At 43.1% G+C, this 20,473-nt stretch overlaps 1 protein-coding gene across 8 annotated transcripts in view; it reads right to left on the bottom strand.

The window, feature by feature from the left end:
- Positions 1 to 438: 438 nt before the first annotated feature.
- GIT1 (GIT ArfGAP 1) overlaps positions 439 to 20,473 on the bottom strand; it is a 175,389-nt gene continuing 155,354 nt past the window's right edge. For 3 of the 8 annotated variants that reach the window (XM_069761175.1, XM_069761176.1, XM_069761177.1), the window contains 6 exons: positions 16,152 to 16,367; positions 14,935 to 15,024; positions 12,233 to 12,309; positions 10,961 to 11,143; positions 9,850 to 9,913; positions 3,906 to 4,980 (listed from right to left, as the gene is read on the bottom strand). In XM_069761175.1, coding sequence (XP_069617276.1) covers positions 4,768 to 4,980; positions 9,850 to 9,913; positions 10,961 to 11,143; positions 12,233 to 12,309; positions 14,935 to 15,024; positions 16,152 to 16,367 — 843 coding nt within the window. In that variant the 3' untranslated portion in view covers positions 3,906 to 4,767. Of the gene's footprint in view, positions 4,981 to 9,849; positions 9,914 to 10,960; positions 11,144 to 12,232; positions 12,310 to 14,934; positions 15,025 to 16,151; positions 16,368 to 20,473 lie in introns of all 8 variants that reach the window. The other 5 variants (XM_069761181.1, XM_069761179.1, XM_069761180.1 and 2 more) reach the window with 3 other exon arrangements.

Genomic DNA, 20,473 nt, shown 5'->3' with positions numbered 1-20,473 from the left:
AGTCCGTGTGCCGTGCATGAGACAGCGCTACTGTAAGCGCTGTCCCCCCCGCGTGGTGCTGAAGCCGCTAATCATTTCTTCTCTCCAGCATCGTTCGCTGGAGAGAAGATATGAGAAAACTTTTTTTTTTTGTGTGTGTGTGTTTAAATAAGAAGATTCCTGTCCCCAACCCCCTCCCACCCCCTGTGTGCCTTCCCCTCCCCCCCACTGTTAATAAAATACTTATCCGGCTCCCTCGCTGGCGCTGCTTCCTGTCCTCGCCGCAGCTTCTCCTGTATGAGCGGTCACGTGGTGCCACCCATTACAGTGATGAATATGTGGCTCCACCCGTATGCTCAGGTGCAGAAAGTTGTCTATACAAGTTGAAGCAATATGTATTCATAAATTATTTCAATGATCTATTCTGCAATTTCCTTTAATAACAGACAGGGGGCGTAGCAGTGTTAGTTATTTAATTTGATACAAATGTACATTATGCATTATATATATTTTTTTTTTATACATAAACACCCACCACCGAGCTCTTACAGATGACAGTATAAGCAATTTATGGCATTTGAAGCAACAAAAAAAAAAAATTAAAAAGCTCATTGGGAACTTAAAGGCAGGCAGGTCATTTCAGTCAGAATTAGAACATACGGCAAAAAAATAAAAACAATGTAGACGGCACTGAAGAGGTTATTGTTTGTATGATGTAGCATCGCCTGCAGTCGTTTTACGGCTAGGTGCAGGATGGCCGCAGTTTGTGCTCCGCGCTCTCTGGTGGTTATATACAAGTACAGGATTGCCATCATTAGGTTTTATACAACAGTGGTCGGCAAACTTAGCATCTTAATGCGAGAAGGTGCGATTCTCACAACCACAGGCCATACAAAACGTCAGTGCAAAGACTGGGAAGACGAGATGCTTGTAACACTTACTGCACAAATCGAGTAAATTGTCCCATTTACAGTCACACAGTAGTAACTCACTACTTGGCTACAGAAAGTGGCATTGTGCTACCTTTTTGGAGCAGTTTTAGCCAACCTATAGTATGTGTTTCCCCGCGCACACTGCAAGTCACATGGAAAATGTGATTAAAGGGCTCGTTTGTGATTAGGAAAAAAAAAAGGATCATTTTGGCCCATTAATGGGAATTGGAAAACCAGAAAACCATCAACCAAGAGTGGTGGACCCTTTTCCAAACACAGACAACACCTTTAAAAGAGAACCTGTCCTGTCCAGAAACGCTACTTACCTGCAGATATAGGGGTAATCCGTAGGTAAAGAACACTTAAACCCAGCGCAGCAGACTTACTTATGCCACAGCTACAGTGAGAACATTTTTGTAAGGGCAGGTACGTAGTCTCAACCAAGAGAATCGGGATGATTATACAAAATATACTCTGATCAGCGTTTGACCCGATTCTCTAGGATGAGAAGATGGAGAAAAATGTCTCCATTCTGTCAGTCCGTGGAAATCGGACTGCACTCAGATGTCAGAGTTCTATTCGATATTTTCTACTTGCATGCATGAATGCGATCCGAATATGGGATCAAACTCGGACATGCAGCGATTTTTTTCTCAGACTGGCACGATCTGAGGAATAAAAAAATAAAATAAAATCAGACATGTGCACGGCCCTATAGCACATTGGTCCGGGTGCGATCTGATGTTTTGCCGTAAATATGCTCATATACACTCACTGTGTAGTGAGCGGTGGCCAACTGCTGTCTGCTCCGGCCTGATGCTGATGACAGCGTGCGGCTGCAGGGAGGATATAAGACCATTTTTTCCCTGTAGCCACCGCTCCAATAGGTCATCTAAACTACAGGTAAATGACATTTAAATCCCAATTACCACTCTGCAGATAAAGTTATATTCAGGACGTAACAGGTTCTCCTTAAAGGGAACCTGTCATGTCCTTTTTCGATATTAAACTGCCCCCAATGTCTTGTTAGGCTACTTTCACACGTTGTTTTGTATCCGTCACAATGCATCGTTTTTAGAAAAAAATGCATCCTGCAATTTTGCCCGCAGGATACGTTTTTTTCCCATAGACTTGTATTGCCAACGGATCGAGACATATGGCCACACGTTGCACCGGTTGTGCACTGGATGCGTCGGGTTTTGGCGGCCCGTCGTCTGTGAAAAACGTTCAAGGGAACTTTTTTCTGTGCGTTGTATCCAATTTTTCAGTCTGCGCATGCGCGGCAGGAAATTTCTCTCTCTCTGTCTCTTTCCTGCCCGGGACTGCAGACGGAAATGTGAAAGGACACACTTCCGTCGGTACGTCGCGCCGACGCTTTGTGACGGGCGACTACCGACTGAAATGTGAAAGTAGACTTAGTCATGCAATGTGCATCACTAATATGGTCTGCTCAGGCAAAGCTTCCTATTATTTATCTAAAAAAAATTTTTATTTCCAGTCACGGTCCTCTTCAAATTATTCACGTCCATCTCAGCCTGATCAATTCCCTGGACTGCCCGGACGTCACGGTAATTGTCCAAATCACGCTCTTCCGCACCACTATGAGGTCCCTGGGCATGCGCACTGAATCTGGACGTACATCCCCAGCTTCATTTAACATCTGCGAATGCTCCGGAGCCGCGGGAAGAGTGCAGAGCATGCGCAGATATGAAATGAAGCTGGCGACATGCACCCATATTCAGCGCGCATGCCAGGGGACCTGATAATCACCGCGCAAGAGCGGGATTAACTGGGTGATAACCGTGACGTCGGGGCAGTCCAGGGAATCAATCAGGGTGCGATGGGCGTGAATAATTTGACTGAAAGGATAAAAAACGCCACTCCTATGAGTGAAAGAAAAGGTATCGCCCAAGGATAAAAAGATTTTTTTTGTTTTAAGATAAACAATGGGAAGTTTTGCTTGACAAAACCATGTTAGTGATGCACATTTCATAATTAGCAAGACATGGAGGGCAGTTTAATATCGAAAAAGGACTGGTTCCCTTTAAGGGGTTTTCTGGAATCGTGCAAATATTAGACGATTTGAAGAAAAAAAAAAGGAGAAAAAAAAATCCCACACTGTTCCAGCAGCACCCTGCCAGTCTGCTTACCTCCATGCAGTGGTCACACGTCATCTACCCACATGACCACTGCAGCCAATCGATGGTTTGAACCGTCTTGACACAAAGCCACTATGGCAAGTGGTTGGAACACGGAGGCTGGAGAGGAGGGGGATTTATCAAGTAAAGCTTGATTGTTTTGTTACTCCATTTACTACCTTTAAGCCTAATTTTGGCCCCCAAAAAACCCTTTCAAATCCTGACGTGGCAAAGGGTACACAAACAAAAACCATAGGTTGTCCAAGCCTGCTTTGAAAATGAGCTTAAAGTGGTTTTGTACAAAATACATGAGCAATCTTCTAGGTTAATCCTTCCCTCCTAAATAACAAAAGAGATGTTTATAATATATTATATATGCATGTATATATACAAATTCCAGTGTAAGTTTAGTGTTGGCTTCACCCATTCACAGAGAAGCAGAAAGATTTGTTGGTCAAAGGTTTTTCTAACCTGGCAGAAGTTTCGGTAGCTTCTGCTGGCATCAGGGCTGATCACCTTGGAAAGTAGAGATTGTGCTACCAATGTAGGGCGCGTATGCCCATGCCAAGGGGCAGACAAGACCCCTTGTTGTGCTCCTCTCAGTCACTTGCTCCCAGCAGTAGGAAGGCAGATTAATGCGCAGTCCCATTGTGAAGCTAACTTCTAATATTTCACCATAATCAAGGGCTTATATTACATAACTGAAATGTGCCAACGTTTCCCTAGCGTGAATGTTTGTGGAACCTGGCTGCAAGTATCCTGGAAGCTGCAATATTCTTATTCTTCCTAGATACAGGCTGATGCCAACAGCAAAAGAATCATTATGGGGCAATTTTTTTTATTTTTATTTATTTTTGGGGTGGGGGTGGAGGGGTTATGGAACCAGCAAAGAGAAAACTAAAGACGCTGAAGTCTACGATTGAAGCTTCCAGTCACATCCAGAGCTTTCGGTCATTCTAAAGCCAGCCCTTAGCTAGGAGCCCAACTGTCTAGAGATGGCCACCTGCCCAAGAACAAGCAAAGCAGACTTAATTGATAACGATCTAACGCAACAAAAACACCATGCACACAAATGGTTTTACCTATAGAGAATCAATGCTCCTTCCCTGACTTATAGGTCATGTGCCATTTACTGCATGAAGTCATTGCAGATTACAAGTATCATACACCGGTGATTAATGTATGCATTGTAAATCAGAGTACAAAAAAATTATTATTTTGACATGGATTTATAATTGAAAATTATGCAGAATTCATGCCATTTGTAGACGGCACAGCGACCAATATTAAATGCAGCTTTGCTTTGAGTGTAAGTATTTGGTAATTCTCCCTGTGCTTCCTGTGATCACCCAGACTGGTTCTTTATGTAAACATTAGGCAGCCAGAAGACCTTTTTTGGCCAAGTTTAGAAATTCTCTCCTAAAACACGAGACAAGGAGCACTAACCCCTGAAAACCGGACAGGTCCTACAACCACACGCGATTCTTCTCTGTACAGTACGCACAATGACGTTACAGCAGGGGATCTACGTGGCATTTCTCTGCGTAAGGGACTGCACATTACATTTTTGGCCTGCTGCAGGGGAAAATGTCTCATAAGTGACCAAGAGCGTAGAACCCTCAGTTTTATCCCAGGTTGTGTGGAGTCCCCCGAATGTCTCAATCTTGGTAGCTTTTTCTGCCTTTAGAAAGGACAATGTTCGTAGAGGATAACAGAGGTCACTGTTTCTTCTCCCGGGTGGTGATGGTGACCAGTTGTTTAGCTGCTTTGGCAATGTCGTAGGCGCACTGGATGACCTGCTGTGTGAGGAGCTGGTAGTCTACAGTGGCCCCCGGCTCCGGGGGGACAGTTTTGCGACACTCACTTTGCAGTCGATAAGCACTAGCGTTGAGCAGCTTCAAGGAAGAGCGTACAGTCTCCAGCGCTGGTTTCTACCAATGACGAAAAGGAAGTGTCAGGCAATCATACACGACAAATATTTTTACAGCCCATGATCAGAACAGGGTCATTATACTTTAGGCTAGATTAACAAGACCAAGAAGTGGCCGTATCTTATTATTCATTTTATGGGCCATAGCCCCCGATGCTAACCTAAACTAAGCGCCTCCCAGACATATATTAAGTAGTAACTTCAGCGTTAGGAGACCCCCTGATCAAGGCAGGAATTACATCCGGAACAGTCCATAAAGTACAGCTGCTATATGATCACGGTAGAAGGTTTGATTGTCGTGTGCCCAAAGCCTGAGGCTAAATTCACACAAGTATACGTTGGGAAGATATTCTGACATTTACCATATATACTCGAGTATAAGCCGACCCGAGTATAAGCCGACCCCCCTAATTTTGCCACAAAAAACTGGGAAAACTTATTGACTCGAGTATAAGCCTAGGGTGGAAATGCAGCAGCTACCGGTGAATTTCAATAATAAAAATAGATCATTATTTCCCCATAGCTGTGCCATATAGTGCTCTGCGCCGTTCATTATTGCCCTATAAGCTCTGCCCCATATAGTGCTCTGCGCCGTTCATTATTGCCCTATAGCTGTGCCCCATATAGTGCTCTGCACCGTTCAATATTGCCCTATAGCTCTGCCCCATATAGTGCTCTTGCACCGTTCATATTGCCCCATAGAAATCTCTGCCCCATATAGTGCTCTTGCACCGTTCATATTGCCCCATAGAAAGCTCTGCCCCATATAGTGCTCTTGCACCGTTCATATTGCCCCATAGAAAGCTCTGCCCCATATAGTGCTCTTGCACCGTTCATATTGCCCCATAGAAAGCTCTGCCCAATATAGTGCTCTTGCACCGTTCATATTGCCCCCATAGAAAGCTCTGCCCCATATAGTGCTCTTGCACCGTTCATATTGCCCCATAGAAAGCTCTGCCCCATATAGTGCTCTTGCACCGTTCATATTGCCCCATAGAAATCTCTGCCCCATATAGTGCTCTTGCACCGTTCATATTGCCCCATAGAAAGCTCTGCCCCATATAGTGCTCTTGCACCGTTCATATTGCCCCATAGAAAGCTCTGCCCCATATAGTGCTCTTGCACCGTTCATATTGCCCCATAGAAAGCTCTGCCCCATATAGTGCTCTTGCACCGTTCATATTGCCCCATAGAAAGCTCTGCCCCATATAGTGCTCTTGCACCGTTCATATTGCCCCATAGAAAGCTCTGCCATTGTCGCTGCTGCTGCTGCTGCAGTAAAAAAAAAAAAAAACACATACTCACCTCTCTTGCTTGCAGCTCCCGGCATCTCGTTCCGGCGTCCGGTCCCGGCGTCTCTCTGCTCTGACTGATCAGGCAGAGGGCGCCGCGCACACTATATGCGTCATCGCGCCCTCTGACCTGAACAGTCAGAGCGCAGAGACGCCGGGAAGATGGAGCGGCGCCCGGCGGCTGGAACGCGGACAGGTGAATATTACATACTTACCTGGTCATGGCGTCCGGCTCCTTCTCCAGACAGCTGTCTTCAGTGCCGCAGCTTCTTCCTCTATCAGCAGTCACCGTTACCGCTGATTAGAGAAATGAATAGGCGGCTCCACCCCTATGGGAGGTGGAGCCGCCTATTCATTTCTCTAATGAGCGGTAACGGTGACTGCTGATAGAGGAAGAACTGCAGCACCGAAGACCGTGGGACGGCAGGGGGAGCGCCAGGATCGCTGGAAGCAGGTAAGTATGCCTCAGCGCCCTCTCCCCCTCACCCGCCAACCCCACCGCCGACCGTGACTCGAGTATAAGCCGAGAGGGGCACTTTCAGCCCAAAAATTTGGGCTGAAAATCTCGGCTTATACTCGAGTATATACGGTACTTAGGATAGAAGGTTATGACACATGCCACTTTATAGGCATACATTGTCTAAAAAATATTTTCCAGGCATACTACATTGATGTAGACCTACAGCGACTTAGAGGGAGCATGTGATCATATATCCAACAATTTATTGAAATTAATTCACAACAATTAATAATGAATATATATATATATATATATATATATATATATATATATATATATATATATATATACATATATACACATATACACAGTTAGGGCCAGAAATATTTGGACATTGACACAATTTTCGCGAGTTGGGCTCTGCATGCCACCACATTGGATTTGAAATGAAACCTCTACAACAGAATTCAAGTGCAGATTGTGACGTTTAATTTGAAGGGTTGAACAAAAATATCTGATAGAAAATGTAGGAATTGTACACATTTCTTTACAAACACTCCACATTTTAGGAGGTCAAAAGTAATTGGACAAATAAACATAACCCAAACAAAATATTTTTATTTTCAATATTTTGTTGCAAATCCTTTGGAGGCAATCACTGCCTTAAGTCTGGAACCCATGGACAGCACCAAACGCTGGGTTTCCTCCTTCTTAATGCTTTGCCAGGCCTTTACAGCCGCAGCCTTCAGGTCTTGCTTGTTTGTGGGTCTTTCCGTCTTAAGTCTGGATTTGAGCAAGTGAAATGCATGCTCAATTGGGTTTAGATCTGGAAATTGACTTGGCCATTGCAGAATGTTCCACTTTTTGGCACTCATGAACTCCTGGGTAGCTTTGGCTGTATGCTTGGGGTCATTGTCCATCTGTACTATGAAGCGCCGTCCAATCAACTTTGCAGCATTTGGCTGAATCTGGGCTGAAAGTATATCCCGGTACATTTCAGAATTCATCCGGCTACTCTTGTCTGCTGTTATGTCATCAATAAACACAAGTGACCCAGTGCCATTGAAAGCCATGCATGCCCATGCCATCACGTTGCCTCCACCATGTTTTACAGAGGATGTAGTGTGCCTTGGATCATGTGCCGTTCCCTTTCTTCTCCAAACTTTTTTCTTCCCATCATTCTGGTACAGGTTGATCTTTGTCTCATCTGTCCATAGAATACTTTTCCAGAACTGAGCTGGCTTCTTGAGGTGTTTTTCTGCAAATTTAACTCTGGCCTGTCTATTTTTGGTATTGATGAATGGTTTGCATCTAGATGTGAACCCTTTGTATTTACTGTCATGGAGTCTTCTCTTTACTGTTGACTTAGAGACAGATACACCTACTTCACTGAGAGTGTTCTGGACTTCAGTTGATGTTGTGAACGGGTTCTTCTTCACCAAATTAAGTATGCGGCGATCATCCACCACTGTTGTCATCCGTGGACGCCCAGGCCTTTTTGAGTTCCCAAGCTCACCAGTCAATTCCTTTTTTCTCGGAATGTACCCAATTGTTGATTTTGCTACTCCAAGCATGTCTGCTATCTCTCTGATGGATTTTTTCTTTTTTTTCAGCCTCAGGATGTTCTGCTTCACCTCAATTGAGAGTTCCTTTGACCGCATGTTGTCTGCTCACAGCAACAGCTTCCAAATGCAAAACCACACACCTGGAATCCACCCCTGACCTTTTAACTACTTCATTGATTACAGGTTAACGAGGGAGACGCCTTCAGAGTTAATTGCAGCCCTTAGAGTCCATTGTCCAATTACTTTTGGTCCCTTGAAAAAGAGGACGCTATGCATTACAGAGCTATGATTCCTAAACCCTTTCTCCGATTTGGATGTGGAAACTATCATATTGCAGCTGGGAGTGTGCACTTTCAGCCCATATTATATATATAATTGTATCTCTGAACATGTTTTTGTAAACAACTAAAATAACAAAACTTGTGTCACTGTCCAAATATTTCTGGCCCTAACTGTATGTATATATATATATATATATATATATATATATATATATATATATATATATATATATATATATATATATATATATATATATATATATATATATATATATATATATATCAATTTATAGTACAAACGATCCTTATAAAAAATGGAAATATAAAAGAGTATTAATTACCTTTAGCCATAATAAAAATGTGGAGCACTAATGCACCTTGGCTAAAGATAATTAATATAATTATAGTCAGGTATATGCTGCACATGTATATTCTATCATTTCCATAACCTACGCGGACCATTAATTGTGGCTTGACTGTATAAAGCTACGTTCACATTTGCGTTGTGCGGGGCTGCGTCGGCAACGCACCGCAAAACGCAAACAAAAACGCACGCTAAAACGCACGCTAAAACGCAGCGTTTTGCGACGCATGCGTCCTTTTTTGCCGAACTTTGGACACAAAAAAAATGCAACTTGCTGCATTTTCTGCGCCCAACGCTTGCAGCAAAAAAACCGCATGCGTCGCAAAACGCAGCACAACGCATGTCCATGCGCCCCCCATGTTAAATATAGGGGCGCATGACGCATGCGTCGCCGCTGCTGCGCCCGACGCAACCACGCAAAACGCTAATGTGAACGTAGCCTAATATTGCACCTTAGCATCTATATTTACTACCTTCAGCTTAGCCCTATGCTTCACTCAGAAAATCTCTGCAGCATATATGCTACTTTTCCAGAATAGCCCTGTGCTTATATTCAGCGATCTGTTAATGCTTTACCAACCTGACAGTGGACAAAAAAAACAGTATTTTGTCACTGCTGCATAATTGGAGCCAAGTAACTTTAGAACTTATACGTCTGTAACTTTTTCAGGCGTCTACACCAAACATCAGGCTCTGATCAGTGTATTACACAGAAGGATAAATGAGGGAAAAGATCCCACAAGATCTGTTGTCCAGAACTATATTGTTTTGTATACCTTAATTATTGTGAAATTCTGGACTGCTGGATGCAGAAATAAGTCTTCATAGAAAGATAAATGTCTCTATAGGAACTTTAATTGGTAACCAGAAAACATTAGTGAAATTATAGATTTTAAAAATACAGTTACCTTGGGAAAGAGCGATGCCATCTCTGTGACTGCGGAGTGGATTTTCTCAGAGCAGGGTACAAAACTAGGGGAAAAAAAGTCATTTTTAACACTTTCCTGCCACATCCTGTTTTCACCTTCATGTTTTTCACCATACACGTTTTGTTTTTCTATCGGCATAAATGTAGGCTGGCTTGTTTTTGAACGATGAGTTGTATTTTTAACACCATTTAATTTACCAAAAAACAATCGACCATTTTTGGGGGGCTTTGTTTTTATAACACTTACTTTGTGACGGATGTGTTAATTTTATTCTGTGGGTCGATGATATTATGCTGATATCACATTTACTTTCCTGGTAAGGATTTACTTAAGAGTTTAGTAAAGATTTGCAGGACCCTTGTCCAGTGGTCACGTTGGTGGTCCGTGGTAGCTCGACCATAGTTCTTCCTACCCATCGACATCCCCGACATCTTCTGAATCATTGCCCGGCGAGACATCATGTCTGTGTCTCACTGCAGCGATAAAGTCATGCCGGGCCTACTAATCAAAAGAAGCAGTGATGCTGACAGGCATCAAGCTTGATAAAGAACAACCATGTTCGAAACGCGTCGCTTGCTCTTGTTCCTGTCCACCATTTTTGTTATTGTTTTTTTAATGGAATAAAGATTACCCCGAAAATTTTACCAGAAGCTGGAACATTTTTTCTTCTTTTTGCTCTATCTAGTTTACTACTTTTATAAAATCAAAAACTTAATAAAAAGAAAATATATATATATTCCAAACTTTCTTGACCTCCGCAGCCCCTCCATTTTGGGAAAACCATGTTGATCAGAGTTTTCAATCTCCACCCGTGTGAAACTTTCGCATGTATCAATGATATGTCAGATTTTTTTTAAAAATAGATTTAATGATGTTAATAAGAACCATTTTTTACTTGGTTCACAGTGACTTACATGTTTTTTTATTTGTTTAATATAGTTTTGATGGTTTCTAAAAACAGAATTAAATTGTGAATGTATCTTGATATCTTTCGCAATAAAAAAAAAAAGATCTGATTGAAACAAAATTAATAGTCTTTCCAAGTGTGTTTTTCCACTGGTGGACAGACGCAACGGATTCCCACTCTTACCTGTCATGCTTGAACTCTTGCGCAGCTCGCAGAAGCTCCTGGATGTTCTTGGTCACTTGCTCAGTCCGGAGGATCACATCCTCTGTGCTGGGTAAGGTGCCATCCAACTCTAACTCTACATCTTCAGAATCGGCATGGAAATCTTCATCCCGGGATAATTCCAAATACCTTCTTCCTTCCACCCTAAAGAACATAAGAAAAAAATCCATTACAATCCATTACACCCCAAACCAAAATGTCAGAACAGAGATTAAGATCGTGGCAAAAAAAACACAGAATTTTGAGGAAAATTTTTGCCAAAGAGTAAAGTCAACTAATAAGTGGCGTGAACTTAAACAGTGTAAAGATGTACTAAGTTTACCATCTAGCATGAACCACTTTGATAAGTTTATGACTGTCTGGTCTACGTTTTCACAGTATTGATAACTAGGCCCTCATGTCTTCATATGTGTGAATAGATGTAGAACAGGTCTTAAAAGTAGAATAAACAACAGTATAATAAGAACTACAAGTATCAGCGGCATTGATACATGACCTTAAAGGGCCAACACCAACATCTGGATGACTTTTGCATGTTCTCTCAGTGCTTGTGCATGATGTCTCTGTTTTCTGCTCCTTCAACTCAGATTTTGTGATCCTTTTATGCATTTGCAATATTCATTTCTCTTAAGCATCAGCACACGTGACCAACGGCAGCAGCAGGAAGGATCTCTGATGAACACCCGGTGAGTATTCCGGCAGCTGTGCTCTGCTTGTGAGCAGAGCATGAGGTCCCAGCCATGCGCTGCTTACGAGCATTAAGCAGCTGCTGGCACCGGAGCAGGATGCTGCCAGTGCGAGTGAGCGGAGGAAGGTAAGAATAAAGGTTTTTTGTTTTTTTTTTTTAAATCTTTTCTGATGGGGCCATGGATACCAGGACTGGGATGGGGCCAAATCATACCAGCAAGGGTATGGGGCGAATCAATTATAACAGGATGCCAGGAAGACATGAATATTCATTGGCCTCCATGCCCATGGGCATGGAATGCAGTGCATATTCATTTCTCTTTAGCAGCGGGCACAGGAGTTAGCCGGAGCCACCAACTCCTGCCTCTGTAACCCGCTGCTCCTCCGATATCGCTCCCCCACCTCAGCCAATATATCCGGACTATAAGACGCACCTCCCATTTTCCTCCACATTTTGAGAGGAAAAAAGTGCGTCTTATAGTCCGAAAAATACGGTAATTACACTGTATATATATATATGCAGGGTGAGTGCCATCCTGTACTTACCCGCTGCTCGTGTCTGTGCTCTGCGTATTGTCATAGTCACTGTCTGCACCGCTGCCGTGTCGATCTGCCTTAACAGACTGGAGGGGGAAAAAAATACATTACAAAGTACACTAGAGCTGAACCTTTGCATCCTGTAAATCTAACATTTCAATCATATCTATAATGTCAATACTGGATCATTTCCTTGCACCATAGTGGTTTCTTGATTAACTATATTATTTATCCATTTTGCTGCTGTATTTACAAAGTTTAATTTTTTTTTTTTTTATTGCTTTTACTAAAGTCAGCCATACACATGAGAATGCTGTAAGCCGAAATGGTTATTTATCCCGGAGCCTCCGCAATCCTCCATAGACATGTATGATCAGGTGAGTGTGCATACTGAGGAGAGGAGAACGAGCTGCCACCAAATATCTCCCAGACAGCAGATGCCAAGAATGGTCAAGCTGCCCTCACACATATTACATCTCTGGATGATGTTGATTGACAGGTTTAAAGGGCAATTTTCTAATATTTATGGCCATTCTTCACATACATAAGACACATCTAGTACAAAATTTATATTAAGTGATAGATTAAGAAAAAAAAAATATGTAAAACCCGTTGCAAAAAAAATCAATAGGAAGAAAAAAGACCCTAACGACCACAGATAATATATAAATGTGCTATACAGTATTTTCATATAAAAAGATGTATAAATGCTGCCAGGACCCGAGATAAGATGACACCTGGCAGCTATAATCGCAATGTGGCCGCAGTGGTAGTTGTGGTACTCCGCACACCACGACTCTGGGGTTTATGCAGCATTTTCCCCACCACCACTACCACCGTGTGTGAGGACCCCCACAGCAGCTGGGTACTAGACTGGTAAATGTACTAGATAAGAAATAAGGGGATTTAACATGCAGCCAAGATGAACACGGCAATGAACACTATTACATAGACACACAGACTACAGACGGGTCACATCAGGAGTCAAAATTCAGCTTTTTAATTACTATTGGTTATTATGGGTCCGTATGAAAGTTTTCCCTTTATAGTAAGTGATGGGAGATGACCGGGATGTGCCATCACTTACAGATCCCAGCGAACCTTAGAATAAAGGGGCAGCATGGCTACCAAAGTTCCACAACATGCCCACTCACTTGGTGGCCAGAAAAAGACGACAAATGTAATACTGATTATCATCATAGGATGGTAATCACTTCTTTAAAGGAAATGTGTCGCCTTATTTCCCTCATCTTTACCTCCCTCCCTTTTTCCATACCCCTTCTCCCTGTTAACACCCCCCTCTTTCATCCCTCTTCTCCCTTCTAATCCTCCTACCCTGCCTAAAAATGTTTTTTTTTTCTCTCTCACCTCTATGTTGGAATTTTCAGAATAATTTTTTATTTGCCGATATGAAAATTTAGTTGTTTTTTTTTTGTTTTGTTTTTTGCAGCTGCAATGTTGAGCGACCTGTTTATATTTCCGCATGAATATTGTTATCAGTACAAGTTTTATTAAGTCCTGCGTGACTTATTTCATCATAATAGATTTGGTCAAATGTTATGTTTTTTTTCAATTTTCAATATTGATTAAAAAAAACAAATTGAACATAAAGGAAATGTGTCATCAGAAAATGTCATCTTGCCTAAATCAAGATTTAAAAAAGAACCAATCATCAGGATTTTATACCCCAAACTGATAGCATATACATAAAGGCGCTTTAATGCCGAGTAAATCCTTACCTTTCTGGTACAAATCTGTTTTGCAGTTTTAGAGAAATACATAGTTGAAATTGTATGCTAAGGAGTTGTAAGTGCAGTGGGCGAGCGCTGCACTTACAGCTCTCCCTATTCCCCACCCACTGCACTTACAACTCCTTAGCATACAATTTGTAAGTGCAGTGGGCGGGGAATAGGGAGAGCTGTAAGTGCAGCGCTCGCCCACTGCACTTGCAACTCATTAGCATACAATTTCAACTATGGATTTCTCCAACATTGTAAAGCAGATTTCTACAAAACAAGCAAGGATTTACTCAGCACTGAAGCAACTTTATATACATTCCTTTAGTTTGGGATATAAAATCCTCATAGGTTCCCTTTAAGTTTAAAGTATTTAAAAAAAAAAAAAGAAAAGATTTTTTTCTTATCACTACATTGAAAAACAAAAAACACTTTTTGGCAATTTTTACATTGGCCATTAGGCTTAATATTAGATTCCTTATTCTTGATGGGGACATGAAAATTATCAGCAATTTAGAAAAAAAATTGCATTGAAGTATGTAATGAGAATGCACTCATGAGGCCAGAGGTCAATGTGATGGGAGGGAGAGGAGGGGGGCTGCGACCTATTGTGAATGGTGGATCCTGTGTAATCTACCTTATACAGATGTAATCCTGCCTGTGAGGATAATGAGACTGCTGAAAAGATTGTTCTATAGAACAGGAAGTGTGAGGGTAGTACAAGTCCAAATGGTCAGTGTGAAAATTGTAAGTTTTTAAAAAAAAAAATATAGATAGTGATAAAAAGAAAAAAATAAATATTTTTTTTTCTTAAAATCTTGATTTAAAACATATGTCTGATGACACTTTTCTTAATAACACACGGGGATGTATTACTCAGACATTTAGGTTGCACTAAAAACTTTACAAACATTTATAAAAGGTTTCCCCAAAATTAGTAATAAAATGTGAATACAAAGAAGGGGGGTACCTCACCATGTTCCGAGTATTGTCCGGGGGTCCAGAGAACAGAGGGGAGGACAGAGGGGGGAAGGGCACAGAAGAGGCAGAGATGCCTTTCCGGATCTAGAACAGGAAGGGGAACATCAGGCAGCATGCACACAAGAAGAGCACAATCTACAACTACACGCCACAATAACATCTGGACCTAGTGCACTAACATAGAACATACACCATCACCAAAATACGGGAGACGGATCTAAGCAGAGTCAGGACAAACACGGGGCGGCTGGAAGAAACAAACCCAGGCTCAGGGTTTAGATGGACTCTTCACCGACCATTACTGTATTTTCCACATGTGAAAGATTACTAAACCCCACTCAGATGGTTGTTTTTCTTGCATGGTTAAGAGGCATATATGATATTTTCATTTCTGAAAAGATCATTAATATCAACATAGGTTGTGTGCATAGTTATATGGTCGTGTGCATAGACTTTAATTCAAGAGTGGATAAAATACTGTAGAGAATAAGACATCGAAATCATTTCAGAAGTTGACTTCTATTTTATGCTCCTTATGCAAAAAAAAAAAAAAAACCTTAAAAAAAAATTCCATTAAAAGAAAAAAAAAAAATAGGAGACTAAACTTAATTTTATAAACCTTTCTGGTGGGATGTATCTCAGTAGCTAAACTGAACAAGTGTCTCCCATGCCAACCTACGACACCTGAGGCAGGAGAACCTGGCGGCGTATCCGCTGCACCACTAAATTCAAAGTTTGTTGCATGGAGGACCAATAGAGAATGATTGACACAGGTCCCACCTCCCCCTTCTACTGATCGTGGGGGTCTGAGCCGTTACCTCACAGCTATCTAATAATCTTTATCTATTCAGTGGACAGATGATGTTCATTTATCTAAACTGGAATACCCCTTTAAAGATTGTTTTTTCTTTATAGTAAAATAGTCTGTCTTCATGATGTAACATGTTTGCTGGGACTGCCTTTTCTTTTCCCAGTTAATGTGTCACAAAAAAAAATCCCCCAAAAATGTATATTTCAGTCTCTACACCAGAGAAGATAAAAATAAAACATTTTAGGTTTTTAAGTTGAAAACAGACATTATATATAATGGATCTGTTCTACAATTACACATAAAAAGTAAGACAAGTCCATGTATTTTTATATGGGTTGTGCTGGAGTTCGGCAATGCTCAATGCTGGCACATGTGTAGGTGACGGAGATGAAGTACTTACACCGGGGTGGAAGGGCTGCAGCCGACTGCTGAGGTCATCTGTGGACTGTGCAAATGGTTTAAGGGCTGATCCTGGCTCATACATGGAAAATGCCTGTCGGTCTCGTCTGAGGGCTGAGGGTAACGAGGGTTCAATCCTCTCGGGGTTTACTGGAGGAGGCGGAGAAGGACCAGTCTGGTGACGAATCTGCGAGTTCTCAGACTGCAATTTATGAATCTACAAGAAGTTGGACCATCATGATAAAATAGATTACTGAAGTATGAAAAATAAAAGGCCTAAAGGATGTGATTTCTGCAGAAAGTAATATAGGGAAGCCATGATGTTTTAAAGCCAACATTTCTAAAGGATAGTCCACGACTAGGTAAAAAAGCTAAACAAAGGTTGATTTTTTGCAGGGAACACTGCCACTCTTGTCAATAGGCTGTGCCTGGTTTTGTTGGTCAGTCCAACTCATATAAAGCCTAAGAAAAAGTGATAATCTCCAAACCATTGCTTATAATCTATACTATGCATGGACAGACAGGTCAGCCATAATGTCTTCATGTATTATACACAGACAGGCAGGACAGTCAGTGTCACCATGTACTATACACAGACAGGCAGATCAGCCATAGTGTCACCATGTACTACACACAGACAGGCAGGTCAGCCACAGTGTCACCATGTACTATACACAGACAGGCAGGTCAGCCATAGTGTCACCATGTACTACACACAGACAGGCAGGTCAGCCATAGTGTCACCATGTACTACACACAGACAGGCAGGTCAGCCATAGTGTCACCATGTATTATACACAGACAGGCAGGTCAGCCATAGTGTCACCATGTACTATACACAGACAGGCAGGACAGCCATAGTGTCACCATGTACTACACACAGACAGGCAGGTCAGCCATAGTGTCACCATGTACTACACACAGACAGGCAGGTCAGCCACAGTGTCACCATGTATTATACACAGACAGGCAGGTCAGCCATAGTGTCACCATGTACTATACACAGACAGGCAGGTCAGCCATAGTGTCACCATGTACTATACACAGACAGGCAGGTCAGCCACAGTGTCACCATGTATTATACACAGACAGGCAGGTCAGCCATAGTGTCACCATGTACTATACACAGACAGGTCAGCCACAGTGTCACCATGTACTATACACAGACAGGCAGGTCAGCCACGGTGTCACCATGTACTATACACAGACAGGCAAGTCAGCCACAGTGTCACCATGTACTATACACAGACAGGCAGGACAGCCATAGTGTCACCATGTACTATACACAGACAGGCAGGACAGCCATAGTGTCACCATGTACTATACACAGACAGGCAGGACAGCCACAGTGTCACCATGTACTATACACAGACAGGCAGGTCAGCCACGGTGTCACCATGTACTATACACAGACAAGCAGGTCAGCCACAGTGTCACCATGTACTATACACAGACAGGCAGGACAGCCACAGTGTCACCATGTACTATACACAGACAGGCAGGACAGTCATAGTGTCACCATGTACTATACACAGACAAACAGGTCAGCCACAGTGTCACCATGTACTATACACAGACAGGTCAGCCACAGTGTCACCATGTACTATACACAGACAGGCAGGACAGCCATAGTGTCACCATGTACTATACACAGACAGGCAGGACAGCCATAGTGTCACCATGTACTATACACAGACAGGTCAGCCACAGTGTCACCATGTACTATACACAGACAGGCAGGACAGCCATAGTGTCACCATGTACTATACACAGACAGGCAGGACAGCCATAGTGTCACCATGTACTATACATAGACAGGCAGGTCAGCCACGGTGTCACCATGTACTATACACAGATAAGCAGGTCAGCCACAGTGTCACCATGTACTATACACAGATAAGCAGATCAGCCATAGTGTCACCATGTACTATACACAGACAGACAGGTCAGCCACAGTGTCACCATGTACTATACACAGATAAGCAGGACAGCCACAGTGTCACCATGTACTACACACAGACAGGCAGGTCAGCCACGGTGTCACCATGTACTATACACAGAAAGGCAGGACAGCCCCAGTGTCACCATGTACTATACACAGACAGGCAGGACAGCCACAGTGTCACCATGTACTATACACAGACAGGCAGGACAGCCACAGTGTCACCATGTACTATACACAGACAGACAGGTCAGCCACAGTGTCACCATGTACTATACACAGACAGGTCAGCCACAGTGTCACCATGTACTATACACAGACAGGCAGGACAGCCATAGTGTCACCATGTACTATACACAGACAGGCAGGACAGCCATAGTGTCACCATGTACTATACACAGACAGGCAGGACAGCCACAGTGTCACCATGTACTATACACAGACAGGCAGGTCAGCCACGGTGTCACCATGTACTATACACAGACAAGCAGGTCAGCCACAGTGTCACCATGTACTATACACAGACAGGCAGGACAGCCACAGTGTCACCATGTACTATACACAGACAGGCAGGACAGCCACAGTGTCACCATGTACTATACACAGACAGGCAGGACAGCCACAGTGTCACCATGTACTATACACAAACAGGCAGGACAGCCACAGTGTCACCATGTACTATACACAGACAGGCAGGACAGCCATAATGTCTTCACGTATTATACACAGACAAGCAGATCAGCCATAGTGTCACCATGTACTATACACAGACAGGCAGGTCAGCCATAGTGTCCTCACGTATTATACACAGACAAGCAGATCAGCCACAGTGTCACCATGTACTATACACAGACAAGCAGAACAGCCATAGTGTCACCATGTACTATACACAGACAGGCAGGACAGCCATAATGTCTTCATGTACTATACACAGGCAGGCAGGACAGCCCCAGTGTCACCATGTACTATACACAGACAAGCAGGTCAGCCATAATGTCTTCATGTACTATACACAGACAGGCAGGACAGCCATAATGTCTTCATGTACTATACACAGACAGGCAGGTCAGCCATAGTGTCCTCACGTATTATACACAGTCAGGCAGGACAGCCATATTGTCTTCACGTATTATACACAGACAAGCAGATCAGCCATAGTGTCACCATGTACTATACACAGACAGGCAGGTCAGCCATAGTGTCCTCACGTATTATACACAGACAAGCAGGACAGCCATAGTGTCACCATGTACTATACACAGACAGGCAGGACAGCCATAATGTCTTCATGTATTATACACAGACAGGCAGGACAGCCATAGTGTCACCATGTACTATACACAGACAGGCAGGACAGCCATAATGTCTTCATGTACTATACACAGACAGGCAGGTCAGCCATAGTGTCACCATGTACTATACACAGAGAGGCAGGACAGCCACAGTGTCACCATGTACTATACACAGACAGGCAGGACAGCCACAGTGTCACCATGTACTATACACAGACAGGCAGGTCAGCCACGGTGTCACCATGTACTATACACAGACAGGCAGGACAGCCCCAGTGTCACCATGTACTATACACAGACAGGCAGGTCAGCCACAGTGTCACCATGTACTATACACAGACAGGCAGGACAGCCATAATGTCTTCATGTATTATACACAGACAGGCAGGACAGCCATAGTGTCACCATGTACTATACACAGACAGGCGGGACAGTCACAGTGTCACCATGTACTATACACAGACAGGCAGGACAGCCATAATGTCTTCATGTACTATACACAGACAGGCAGGACAGCCCCAGTGTCACCATGTACTATACACAGACAGGCAGGTCAGCCATAGTGTCAGCATGTACTATACACAGACAGGCAGGACAGCCACAGTGTCACCATGTACTATACACAGACAGGCAGGTCAGCCACGGTGTCACCATGTACTATACACAGACAGGCAGGTCAGCCATAGTGTCACCATGTACTATACACAGACAGGCAGGACAGCCCCAGTGTCACCATGTACTATACACAGACAGGCAGGACAGCCCCAGTGTCACCATGTACTATACACAGACAGGCAGGACAGCCACAGTGTCACCATGTACTATACACAGACAGGCAGGACAGCCATAATGTCTTCATGTACTATACACAGACAGGCAGGACAGCCATAATGTCTTCATGTACTATACACAGACAGGCAGGTCAGCCACAGTGTGACCATGTACTATACACAGACAGGCAGGTCAGCCATAGTGTCACCATGTACTATACACAGACAGGCAGGACAGCCACAGTGTCACCATGTACTATACACAAACAGGCAGGACAGCCACAGTGTCACCATGTACTATACACAGACAGGCAGGACA

The sequence above is a fragment of the Ranitomeya imitator genome, chromosome 3, assembly GCF_032444005.1.
Source record: "Ranitomeya imitator isolate aRanImi1 chromosome 3, aRanImi1.pri, whole genome shotgun sequence".
Classification (NCBI taxonomy): Eukaryota; Metazoa; Chordata; class Amphibia; order Anura; family Dendrobatidae; genus Ranitomeya; species Ranitomeya imitator.
The sequence above is the reverse complement of the archived record's forward strand: the minus strand, read 5'-3'. Positions and strand labels throughout refer to the sequence as shown.